The sequence below is a fragment of the Rhinatrema bivittatum genome, chromosome 8 (assembly GCF_901001135.1).
Source record: "Rhinatrema bivittatum chromosome 8, aRhiBiv1.1, whole genome shotgun sequence".
Lineage (NCBI taxonomy): Eukaryota > Metazoa > Chordata > Amphibia > Gymnophiona > Rhinatrematidae > Rhinatrema > Rhinatrema bivittatum.
In genome coordinates this window covers 161,399,904-161,413,598 of record NC_042622.1, presented here as the reverse complement: position 1 = coordinate 161,413,598, position 13,695 = coordinate 161,399,904, and the positions used below count along the sequence as shown (strand labels likewise).

Genomic DNA, 13,695 nt, shown 5'->3' with positions numbered 1-13,695 from the left:
AGGTTCCTCCTACAAGAACTCAGATCGTGAACATGGACAAGAGCAGCCTCAAACCCTCCCAGTCCTTAGAGTACCTGGGAGTGCGATTCGACCCCAAACAGGACAAGGTCTTCTTCCATCCCTCAAAAAAGGAAACTGATGTGCCAAGGTGCGTCGGTTTGACTAACACCATGTGCCCTAGGGTGTGAGACTATCTCCAGGTCCTCGGCCTCAACTCTGGAAGTAGTACCATGGCGAGAGCACACATGCGGCCTCTCCAACACTCCCTACTGTCACACTGGGAACCCACTGTCGTAAGACTACTCAATTCGCCTCCACCTTCCGATGGAAGTATGCTCTCAGCTCCAGTGGTGGCTTCAGGAAGCTCATCTAAGCAAGGGTATAAGCCTATCCCCACTGAATTGGATCATCCTCATGATGGACGCGAGCCTCCGAGGGTTAGGGAGCTCACTGTCAGAAACTGACAACCCAGGGGCAATGGACCAAGGAAGAGGCAAACTGGAACATAAACCGCCTGGAAGCGAGGGTGGTCAGTTTAGCATTCCTGCAGTTCAGCCACAGACTCCAGGAGCAACAACACAAAAACGGTAGCCTACACAGTAGCCAGGGAGGAACCAAGAGCCACCAAGTGTCTCTGGAAATAGACCTCCTTATGGAATGGGTGGAGTTAAATCTACAAGGGATCTCGGCCGTCCTCATCGTGGGAAAAGACGTTGTCAGAGCAGACTTTCTCAGCAGGGAGAGTCTGGATCCAGGGGAATGGGTGTTGTCGACCAGAGCCTTCCAGCTCCTAATAGATCGCTAGGGCCTCCTGTCCATTGACCTACTGGCCACATCTCTCAATGCAAAGATCCCTTAATTCTTCAGTCGCAGACGAGATCAGCGCTCCCAAGGGATCAATGCCCTTGCCCAGACCTGGCCAGAGGAGAACTTACTATACGTCTTCCCTCCATGGCCCCTGCTGGGCAAGATTATTTGCAAGATTGAACACCACAGAGGATTGGTCCTTCTGGTGGCCCCAGATTGGCCCAGACATGCGTGGTACGCAGACATGCAGAGGCTTCTCATGGAGAGTTCCCTTTGCTTCCCCCCGCACAGGGACCTTCTCCAACAAGGTCCGGTTCATCACGATGACCCAACTCTATTCTGTCTTACAGTCTGGCCATTGAGAGGGCTTGCCTGAATGAACCGGGGATATTCGGCGGGCCGTAATTGCCACCTTGCTTCCGCGTGCAGAAATTCTCAAATCCCTGGCGTACGTACGGATCTGGAGAATATTTGAGGCCTGGTGTGAGGACCGTGGGGTGCCCCGCGAATGACCAAGATCCCCATGATGCTGGATTTTTTTACAGGACGGCCTCAACAAAGGATTGTCCCTCAACTTCTTGAAGGTCCAGGTGGCGGCTCTCTCCTGTTTCAGGGGAGAGGTTGAACGGAACCCGCCTATCGACACATCTGGACTTGTCCCGTTTCTTAAAAGAGGGTTAAACACCTGTGACCACCCTTAAAGTGGGCGGTGGAACCTCAGTCTAGTATTGGACTTTTTAGCAGGGCCTTCCTTTAAGCCGCTGCGCAGTCTGTCTCTATGCCTATTAACATTGAATACAGTATACTTGGTGGCGATTATGCTCAGCTCGTCGCATCTCTGAACTACAGGCGTTTGTCATGTCGGGAAACCGTTCCTTTAGTTCACTCCATAATCGTTGCAGCTTCGCACCATCCCTTTCTTCTTACCAAAGGTAGTCTCGGAGTTTCACCTGAACCATACAATCCCCTTACTCTCCCCGGATGGACGCAAGGAACACAGAAGACTACCACTTACTACGCCACTTAAACGTCAGTAGGCTTTTAGTATGGTACCTGGAACACTCAGAAACCGGTGCACACGACAGACTGCTTGTTTGTCCTTCACGGGGGAAGAAACAAGGCGAAGTGGCTTCACAAGCTACCATAGCTCACTGGATCAAGGAAGTGATCACGGGAGCTTATGTGGAGGCAGGGAAGCCTTGTTCCTCTCAGGTCAAAGCTCATTCCACTAGGGCCTAGGCCGTATCCTGGGCGGGAAGCTAAGCTACTGTCTCCCGTTGATATCTGTTGAGCAGCTTGTGGTCTTCTTGCACACCTTCTCCAGGTTCTATCGCCTGGCCATCCAGGTCCAAGAGGACGCAACCTTTGCGAGGGCAGTGCTAACCGGACCATGGGCAGCCTCCCGCCCCATTCGGTAGTAGCTTTTGTACATCCTATTGGTTCTGAGTCCATCTAGCTACATGCTAGGAAATGAGAAATTACTTACCGGATAATGTTCTTTTTTCCTTAGTGTAGACAGATGGACTCAGCATCCCGCCCACAACTGCCCAGGAGAGGCGCCAAGGAATCGCCCATGAGGTGAATCTGATTCCATGTGGTTAAGGGTAAGCTCCTAGTTTAGGGCATCTATAGTATTGCTGGGATTCAGCGCTTATGTTGGTTGAGTACAATTGTGGTCTCCAGTTTTTAATCAAGTTGTATCCAAATTCTAATCGAGTTCTTCAATAATATGTCCACAATGGCTTTTGAAGAGAATACTGAATGGCTGAGGTCACTGCAGAGGTATATCTAGGGTGACGTAATCTTTGAAACCTGCTTCCGTCTCCAGCTACTAGCAGGGGAGCACATAACCTATTGGTCCCGAGTCCATCTATCTACACTAAAGAAAACAAATTATCAGGTAAAGTAATTTCTCCAATATTTTTCTACCAGACATCCATCATACAGCCAAATAGATTTTTTTAAATGTAACTCTATAATGGAAACAGCTGTGAAAAAATCAGATATATTGACATATATTATTTCAGACTACCATAGCAATTGATTCCCATGGAGTTCAAAGATCAAATAGACCCTGCAGATTGAATGGTTCCCTGTTGGGACAGAAATAATTTAAGGAAAAACTAGCAGGGCTAATGGCAGATTTTGGTGCCCACAATCCGTTCACAGGTTAGTAACCCTCATTGAGATGGGAGGCTTTAAAGGCTGTGATCCTAGGGCATATGATCTCTTATGCTAGTCATCAAAAGCAGAGAATAGCTAGACAGACAAAACTGAAGGTGCAAATTAAAAATTTAGAGCAAAAATATAAATCAGGTGGCTTGGCTAGAACTTTAAAAAAGTTGAATTTGGCACAGGATGAGTTGAAAGACATACAAAATTAGGATATTGAAAAACAAATGTGTTTACAAAGCAAAAATATTATTCGCATGGGGAAAAGGCAAGCTTCTTATTAGCGAAGGCTATACAATCCAAGGGGGAAAGATTCTATTATTTTTTGAGATAGAGATGGAAACAGGGAGGTTAAACAGTGTCATCTAAATCAATGGATTGTTTGCCTTTATTTCACTAATTTTTATGAGGTTCAATCTGAGTCAACGGAGTCTGATATTAAATCTTTTAGACCCCTTGATCTGCCTAGGATAGCGGCAGAAGAAGAGTTCTTCACTGTTGATGTTACCTGAGATGAGGTAGTTAGCTATTAAAGCTCTTAGCGGGAAGGAAAACCCGGGCCCTGATGGGTTTCCACTAGAATTTTATAAAGCCTTTTTTGATATGCTGGTACCCTTTTTGTGTGAGCTTTTTAATTATGTATGTACTCCTGGGGCCAGGCTAGATAACTTGATGGAGGCATTAATTGTGCTTATACATAAAGCATCTAAAGACCCTTTGGAATGCTCTTCATATATGCCTACATCATTAATAAATACCAATGTCAAGATTTTGGCAAAGGTTCTCCAGCTTCGACTGGAAGATGCTATGCCCACGTTAATACATCCTGATCATACTGGGTTTATTAAGGGTCAGTTCTCTATTGACAATACAAGGTGCCTGTTTGACATTTTGCACCTAGCTTTCTAAAAACGTGATCCTGGTAACGATTGTGTCAGTGGATGCAGATGAGGCCTTCAGTTGTGTCTCATGGTCATATCTGTTCTCGGTTCTAAGACGACATGGATTGCCAGAGGCATTTATTGCTTGGCTGAGGACATTGTATGATGCTCTCACTGCAAGGGTAATGACCAATGGCCTGGTTTCTCCCCTGTTTAAAACTGGGAGAGGTGTGCGGCAGGAGTGCTCCCCTGTCCCCATTACTTTTCGATCTAGTGATTGATTCAGGTAATAAGGTGTTCAGACAGGATCCAGGGCTTTCAGTATAACAGAACTTGTCATAAGATATCGCTGTATGTAGATAACTTATTATATCTGACCAGCCTGGAGCACTTGCTGCCTGCTCTGTTAGCAATAATAAAGGGGTTTGGAAATACCTCAAGTTATATATTAAATTACTCTAAATCAAAGTTGATGTTGAGTTCCCAAAATAAGGAACCCTGGGAAGGTTTGATAATCTTCAGAAAACTGATACTGGGTTTAGATATGTGAGCATTTGAATGTCCAAAATTGAGATCTCTAAAGATTATTATGCAGTTATTAAAAGATAAAACATGAACTTTAGTAATTGATCCTCACTACTGATTTCTTTATTGGGTCGAGGTGAATCTATAAAATTGGCTATCCTGCTGAGATTAATTTACGCCTTCCATGTGATATCCTGGTGGCAGTATTTCAAGCTTTGAAGGGGACTGTGTCCAGCGTTATACAAGGCCGGCCTCCTAGACTGTTACGATGCCATGGTTAAACCCAGAGAACATGGGCAGACTAGGCCTTCCAAACTTTCAATTGACCTACTGGGCATGCAGAGCTCATGTGCTTTCCGGGTGTGGATCGGAACAGACCCGGGTCAATCATGGGTGTATTTAGAGTGGGGTGGTGGTTGGGAAAGCAGTTTGGTGTCCTTGCTGAGTATGCCCAGGTCCTCTAACAAGTTCGACAGATAACCTCAGACCCATCCCATGACTGCAAATGTGGAGATTGGTAAAAAATCATATAAAGTCATTAGATGTTCCTAACTCTTATAAGACCTCCATAGAGCGTAATCCAAGCCTTTCTCAGAAGTTACATTTTCCCTGGCTATGGACGTCTGGATTGATGATAATTTGAGATTTTGGGATAACTTTGGGAAGATAGGAGATTCGATCATTCACAGAGCTGATTGAGGAGTTTCAGGTGCCAGACAGAATTCTTGGAGAAATGTGAAGGTTTGGAGGGGGTGCTGTGTGGTAAACACGGACACGTCATTTAATTTCAGTGTTACGTATTACAATTCGGAAAGAATTATGTGAAGAAGGCACCCGGAATGCCTTGATTTGCCAGTGAAATCTTGATTTGGGATGTGACCTTAATCAGAGTGGAAATCTATCTGGCAAAAAGCAAGATGTATTTCAATATGTAATAAGGGGCAGAGGAGACTGTATAGAATGCCTGTTTGTGCATGATTTTGTAATAGTAAAAATTGTTGGCATGGTTGTGGTCAAGATGGAACATGTATATTCTATGTGGTGGAGATGTGGGTAAGAGCAGATATTTTAGGATTGGGTAATTGATCAAATATCACAGATTCGATTAACAGACAATGTGCAACTATGCCTCCTGGGGGCAATGGCCCAATAGATGGGGAATGAAAGGACACAGGAAACTAGTAGACATTTGGCTACACGCTACCATAGAAACATAGAAATGACGCAGAGTCTGCCCAGGAAGCCTTCCCATGGTAGTGTCTGCTGTGCCATGCAGGCTACCCCCATGTATTGGTCTTTTTTGTTTGGCGTGCTTTGCTTATGAACTTGTCCATAGAATCAATCCTGTGTTTTATCTTTAATGTCTGAGCATCAGTACCCCAGACTAAAAGTGTCATGGCTCAGGTTGATTGTCCCTGAATCCAAATTTCTCTTTCCTTTCAGCCCCCACCCCCTCCTTCGAAGCAGAGAGCAATGTTGCAGTTGCATCAAAAGCATCAAGACTTACTGGTTAAGGGTATTAATCCCATGCTTCTATTAAGGGAAGTAACCGATTCGCTGTGCTGGTTACCCCCCATGCTCGTCAGTTCCACAGACCTTAAATGTCAAGGGAGGCCCTCGATGGTTGCTGTCTAAATCCAGTTCCCCTGTTCCTCCCTGCCATTGAAGCAGAGAGCAATGCTGGAGTTGCATCAAAAGTATCAAGGTTTATTTGGTTAAGGGCAGTGACAACTGCACCAGCAAGTTTCCCCCAATCACTCTTTCTTCATTTCTTTTAGGACTTGGCCATAGAAGCAGTCCTGTGCTATTTCCCTTAGGTCTGCATAAGAGTATCCCAAGACCATGGAAGTCGGGCCCTTGGTTGTTGTCTGAATCAATTCTCTTATCCCCCTGCTGTTTAATTGGGGAGCAATGTTTCAGTTGCATTAAAGCATATAAGCGAGATAGACGATCACCCAGATGTGAAAAATGCATTCCTAATGTCGAAAGATGGGAGGCAAAGTAGTGGAAATTGCAACTATGGGAGAAATTGACCTATACGCCCCGAAATCAGGTGGACAGATATGAGACAAGCATGTGTTCCATATTGGGTTTGGAGGAGTGGGAATAGAAACATCTGACAGAAGTAAGGAGGACAATCATAATATTTATTGGGTGAAGTCTGTATTTTACTATAGCTATGAATCTCAGATAGGCTTTTTGCAAGGTTAATGTATGTATGAAATGTACAATGTTTAACAGTTTAACTGTTTGGGTGTCATGGAAAAAAGAAAGTTAAAAAAAAAAATAATTATTCTTGGTCAGCCATTTTTCTTCCGTTATTCTACCTTGTTCTCCAAGCTTTGATTTTTACCAACATTTATTGTTGTAGCTCTTTGCTTTACTATTGCACACATTAAGACCTTCAAATTATTAAAAATTTTGCAGCTTGATTAACTGGGATACATTTTCTTGATCACATTACATTGGTTACCAATGCACTGACTAATTCAGAACAAAACATTCTTCTCAAAGTCCCTTCAGCATGGATCAGTTCAACGTTGGGTATTCATGCCCCAATTCATACTTTTCCTTCTTCCATCCAGTGCTTACTAAATGTCCCTTCTCCAAAGTTGGCCCGATTGTGTTGAGGCTTGAAAACGCTCATTCCCTGTTTTTGGTCCTACTCTTGAATTCATTACCATACAGTATACGCCTTACAAGGATACCAAAGCTTTTAAAAAGCTTTATAAATCTCATTTTTTAATGAAGCCTTGGTCACCATTGGTTAAGCTCTGATTTAGACTCTTGCAGTTGGCACCGTAATATTATTCTCACTGTGCCCTAAAGACAGCATTTCTTACAAGTCGAGACACTTGTCCCTGAGGAGGTATTATTTATTAAGCACAATGTCTACATTTTGTGTATTATTGTACCTTGCCCTGGATTTTCTTGCAGGGACAGGTAAATACTTTTAAGTAAATTTCACCTTTTTGCTTCTTGCTCTATAAATGTATTTTACGTATTTATTTCATGTATTTAGCTCAGATGAGTTATGTTCAGGGGCTATAGGTATTTTCCCAGAGAGTTCACAATCTAAGTTTGCACCCATGGCATTTGAACCCTGGCTTCCCTGGTTCTCAGCCTCACTGCTCTAACCAGGCTACTGCTAGGTTCTTTGGCATCACTCTGCATTAGCATTCATGCTAACCTACCTGTAACAAGCTCAGGTGAAAGCTACCAGTGCAAGATCAGGGTGGAATCTGCCTCCAGCCCTGGGATTTTAGGCTCCAACACTCTTCAGTGCAGTTTCCTAACATTGTTTTCTCCTCTTCTGCAGCGGTGATGAAGATGGTGACTCCTGGCTGCAGACGTCTGGCTCTGACTGTGTGGACTCCAGACCACCAGAATCCAAAATCAGGAGTTTGTATGTTTATTATCAAATTTCTTATAACTAGCTCTTTTCTCCAATACAAGTGAGGCAGAGATTCTGCCATCTAAATTCTCAGTGTGATTAACAGAGGTGTTAGAGTCTGTGGGAAAGCCAGTGCTTATCCCTGGGAGTAAGAAACAAGAAATAGATTAACTTACGGGGGGTCTGAAGGTACTTGTGACTGTTTGAGACAGGATGCTGGGTTCGATGGACTTTGGTCTGACCCAGCATGGCACTTCTGTTCTAAATATAGGTCCATTAGATGGACCCAGTCTAAGAAGGGCTTCTGAAATGATAGCGCCTACAGTACAACCCCTACAAAGAAAGATATAAAACACTCAATAGGTACGTGCTGAAGGAGAGATTAGAAAGGAGGAATATTCAATGTTTGATAGGTTCCATTAAATTACAGGAAGATATTTTCCATAGAATAGGAATTTCAGGAATAAGGGTGTCATGATATGAATGTAGAGGAGAAAGGTTTAGAGGAAATGTGAACATTTCTGTCCCTGGCATAACCTCCCAGCAGAGCTGGTGCAAATTGGTGCTATAATATTTATTTATTTATCTCTCATTCAATCATTTTTGGTGGTTAACAATAAAATATACATAAACTGTAAATAACAGATAAATACCTGATACAATCAGACTAAAAACACATTCACATTTACTGATTGATATAAACTGGACTCTGCTGGTTGAGACTGGGGAACTTAAGCAGGCATAAGAAATGCTTATGTTGGTCAAACAGCTGTGCTGCCATTCATAAATTACTGATTGGGCTATGAAATCCTGCAACTTGTGCCCATCAACTTTGGTGAATTCATGAATTCAAGATCTTCCTAACCAAGCACCAAACCTCAAACAGCTTCCAGACTTGCATACGCCAAAGATGCGGAAACTTTCTTGTACCACAAAGGGTATTGGAAACCTTCTGAAAATATCCCTTCTGTGACAGATGAATTCACTCAAGAGCCAAGCCATAAGACAAAACCAACATGGATCCTTGAGCCACCAGCCCCTGAACAGTTGTCCCCTGTCCTGAGTCAACAACAGTAGCGATCACACCCAGCATCCTCACTAGGTCCACATACCAGGGAAGCCTTGGCCCATCGGGAGGCCCCTGATGCCCAGAAATCTTCTGCAAGACTTTGCACACCAGAGGCCACCGAGGATACCTAAGGAAGACCCTGCACCGGCCAGTCTTGAATCAGGGCATCTAAACCAGATGATCCTCTAACCTTTCTTCAGCTGACAATCTTTGTTCCTATGCATTGCTGCTGACCATCAGTCCACCACTGGTTCTCCCCCTTTGAACAAAACCTAGGACAGACTCTCTCTTCTCTGGGGTCTAGCCTGTTGTGACTAGGAAGTCTGCTTTTTCATCAGTACTCCCACTATGTGAGCGGTGGAGAGACCTTCAACATGCTGGAAGTTTGCACATACTTGGACAGTAGTAGGAGAGACAGTCTTGGAAGGTTGTAGTAGTGCAAACAACCCACTCTTGATTCTCCCCAGGGGAGACGTGATAAAGAGGAGAAATAAAGCTGGAATTCAATGCCAGAAATGCAGAATCATGCCTTGGGGTGTGGTAATCCAAAAGAGCTGTATATGATGAGGGGTGAAAGACTGATGTGCACAGACCAGGAGGAGGAACGTTGGGGTGATTGTGTCTGGCGATCTGAGGCAGCGAAGCAATATGACAAGCTAAAATCAGAAAGATGCTGGGCTGCATAGAGAGAGAAATAACCAGTAAGAAAAAGGTGATAATCCCCTTGTACAGGTCCTTTTGAGGCCTCACCTGGAGTATTGTGTTCAGTTCTTGGAGACTGTATCTCAAAAAGGATAGAGACAGGCTGGAGGCCGGTCCAGAGAAGGGGTGACAAAAATGGTGGGAGGTCTGTATCGGAAGACCTATGAGAGAAGCTGAAGGACCTAAATATGTATTCCCTGAAAGAGAGGAGGTACATGAGAGAGACATGATTCAGCCTTCACATTCCTAACAGATATTAAGATCAACAACTTCAACAAACCTTTTCTGTTGGAAAGGAAACAGTAGAACTAGGGGGTCACGAATGAAACTCCAGCAGAGACGACTCAGAACCAAGCGCCAGGAAATATTTCTTTCATGGAGAGGGTGGTGGATGCCAGGAATGCCCTCATAGAAGAGGTGGTGAGGAAGAGAACAGTTAATGAATTCAAAAGGGAAAGGGACAAACTGCGGCATCCCTGAAGGCTTGAAGACAGGGATGGTGTAATATTTCTGCATGGAGGTAACCTATACAGAGTGTGCAGTTACTATCCTTAACAGAATGCATGGGGTCAAACTGCAGGAGCGGTAAGTTATTAACCCTACCGAAGCATGAAAGCATGATCAGAGTCAGTAATTCGGGCAGTGGTCAGTGGCAGGCGGAATTCAAACAGAGTCAAGCTGAGGTCAAACCCGAGATCCTTTTGAGGGAACATGGGGCAGAGAGGCAGGCAGGAAGGCAAGGAACAGCACAGATGGGCAGCGGAAGACACTGAAGACTAAAGGTTTGAAGACGAGGAACTGAAGACTGATCACGGGAAGACCATAAGGAACTCAGAAGGCACAGACCAGCACTGATGAGATAAAATCCAGGAACAAAGATCAGGGACGCATGAACACGCAGACACAACTAGCACTACCTGGAGGTAGACCCCCCTATTGCCGAGGCATGGATTGCTGGGTATGTTTCTGTATACATACAAACTGCAGGAATTGGCAGTGGCTGCCAGCTGGAAATTGCAGATCACAGTGCCACTTGTAGACTGGACAAGCCACTGGCTTAGGTTGAGGTTCTTTCAGTCAGGAAGAAGGATGAAAGTTTTGCAAGATTAAAGTTCAGTAAGGTAAAGGCTTTTCAACTGCAGGTACTGAAGTCTTGGTGTTCCACTAGGATTACTAGAAATATTCAGCTGGATTAAATGGTGAGAGGCAGTTCAATACTCAGTCCATCCTGGAGATAAGGTATTCTGGAAACAGCAGAGAAGTTCAGCAGCTGGTAAGGTTAGGTGAACAGTTCTCTCAGGAAACAGGAATCGCTGTGAGTCAGGATGAAGAAACAGCCTTTATCAGGCAAAGTAGGCAAGCACCATGGCTGTTGTGGGGCCCCCGATGGACCTCTTTCAGTAGAAAATGAAGCATCATTTAGTGGGGTCAGGTGGGTATTATCTCATGCAGGTTCAAAACAGAGTTCACGACATATTCATAAGAGGCCTTGTCTGTAATTGCAGTAGGTAGAGCAAATGTCTTTGCATGAATCCAATGGTCTACTCTTTGTGGCTGTGAAGCTGGATTCAAGGATGTAGGTTATAGATATCATTGCAGGAACAATTTAACAGATTGATGTTTTGGGCATCTGGAGTCAATGTAGTTGTCTGCTTCTATTGATGAGGTGCAAACTTTAGCGGGCGAGTTTATAGATCTTGGCTTTTCTTCATTGCTTCTTTGGCAGCGGGTGTGGGAAGTGATACTTGATGTTAACCTGTGTTCCTGGAAATACAGTATAGATTGTACTCTGTAATGTGAAATTAAGTCTGTATCATGGGACGCTGGGCTAGAATCAGGATATCCCCCCCCCCCCCCCCCCCCCGCCAAAGGGGTGGTACAGGACTGCAAGGCTGGACAGGCAAGAAGAGGCTTGGCTGGGCAGGCAGGAAAATCTTGAGTAGACTGCAAGGCAGGATATAAGTTAAGAACAGGCCCAGAAGCCACAAGGAAAGACCAGCTTGGTCAGGTCAAAGAACCCAGGGTGACTCCATGATGAGGCACCAAGGTAATGGCAAGGCTGATCAAAACAGAGCTGAGGCTTGAGCGTGGTGTAACCAGTGAGGCGATGCTCGGCAAGGCTCATTGAGGACTCTCGCTGATAGGGAGGTATCATTGCAGACAGGAATGGTAAAGCTGCATAGCAGGCAAAACCATGACAGTTTTGTTGATTTAAAACAAATCACATTTAATCAGGTTCGTGTTCAGAGCTTGGGTGTCATATTAGCATGGTCTCCAAAATTACTTCAAATAGATTCAATGTCCTTTAATATTACTTAACAAAGCAGAGCAATCTTGTATCTTTATCTTTTAATCAGTCTAAGCCAATGTAATTTATCCTCCAGTTACTCAATAGTTTTTAGTTTATTGTTGCACTGTTTCTTTAATAGAGGTTTCTGTCCATTCTCACGTAATATAATCAGTGCTGAACCTTTAAAAGCATTCATTCATACAGTCTATAGACTGGCCAGACTTTATAAGGAAAATTCAAAGCTATCTTGCATCAAAATATGTAATAAAATATTGGAATGAAAAATGTCCAGTTTTCTAATAAATGATTATAATACTTTACCAAGATAATGATTAAACAGAATTCAAGGTTTAGACACTTTCCAAGATTCCATAATCTATGAAAAATATTTAAACCAATTTAATTTAATTTGCATTACTTTTGGAGAAAAGGGTATATTAATCATTCTTATTAATAGATTAAAATAAATTTGGAAGAATAAGTCTTGGAAAGAGATTTTGTCATTCATTTTATATCATAAGAGTGATCTTTTAAAGTCCTTCCAAGCATAAACATCATACAGTATATTATAAATTTGCATATTGATCAATATTTATAAATCTATTGCTGATATACTAGTATGTAGAATAACTAAAATATTTTTTCCAAATTTAAATCAACATCACGGATAGCAGCATAGGATTGACTCCTGACTTCCCTGAATATGCCTGTTTATTTACATTTTTGGCTTAGTGGTTTCTTTCTGCTCAGTCAGGATGGGCATATGGCCCCAAAGCCTTCATTTACAAGATTTTAATACACTTCCCTGTTACCCGAACCATTGCATTCACGATGCTCAGCCAGAACCTGGAGCACTAGTCAGAAAGTATCACTGTTCTGGATGAGATTTCCTCTCTTCCCCAACATAAAGCTGTGAAGCTTTCTCCAGCTGGCGAAAGGACTCAGACTTGGGAATTCAAACCAGATCTTATATTTGGCGTTAGGCAACGCTGCTGCTGAGCATTCAGGCCAGCCCTGATTGACGTGTTTTGATAATATTGCTTGGTTTTTTTTTAACCCCCGACAGATTTGGTTTGTGGTATCGCAACAGCAGGGAGGTAGCTGCCCCCGCCAGTGCAGGAGGAGTCTGGGAAATCATTGACTCACAAGAAGTGAACCTGGCGCAAGAGAGTAAGACACAAGCAGAAAAGATTAACGTGTTCTGCGCTTTACCCTTCCAGGAAAAACTAATTGTCTGTTTGGAGATGCTTTTCCCTACCTGGGGCTGTTTACTCCAGAGCTTCAGATGAACAAAGCTTCGAATCTTATAGAGTGAAAGTTCTGAAAATGTTGTGAATTATAAATAGAAGATCAGCTCCTGCCTCTTTATAATTGTTCAATATCTGTTTTACTAATTTTAATAATGTACATTTTTACTACTTGAAATAGAAAAAATGTTTAAACTGTTGCATGAAATATTTATATTTTATTATGACTTGCTTGATAAAAAGGTATTTTTGATAACTAAACATGGCTGCTTGATCAATGCCTGGTAATAAATATATTCCAAAAGTGAGAGATTTTGATACTTACTTTCAGCACAGCCGCCCTCTGCTTTTCTGCTGTTTGCTTGTGTGCAGTGAAGGGGGTTGTGTCAGTGTGACAAATGCTTCTCTAGTTTCCTCATTCTGAACTTATTGGAGGCAGCAGCACGGCCAGGAGGCACCCCAAGATTTCATCTTACCTCAGGACAGGACGTTTAGGTGGCAGGAAGTTGAGATCAGTAGCTGATTGGTTCTGTACACCTGTATTGACCTAGGAGCTTTTTCAGTGCTTTTCAACTCATAAAAAGGTACTATGGAGCTGACTTGAATCT

At 43.3% G+C, this 13,695-nt stretch overlaps 1 protein-coding gene across 1 annotated transcript in view; it reads left to right on the top strand.

Moving 5' to 3' along the window:
* RILP (Rab interacting lysosomal protein) overlaps window positions 1-13,395 on the top strand; it is a 47,529-nt gene extending 34,134 nt beyond the window's left edge. The window contains 2 exon segments of the mRNA XM_029611745.1: window positions 7,705-7,791; window positions 12,907-13,395. Coding sequence (XP_029467605.1) covers window positions 7,705-7,791; window positions 12,907-13,129 — 310 coding nt within the window. The 3' untranslated portion in view covers window positions 13,130-13,395.
* Window positions 13,396-13,695: the final 300 nt, after the last annotated feature.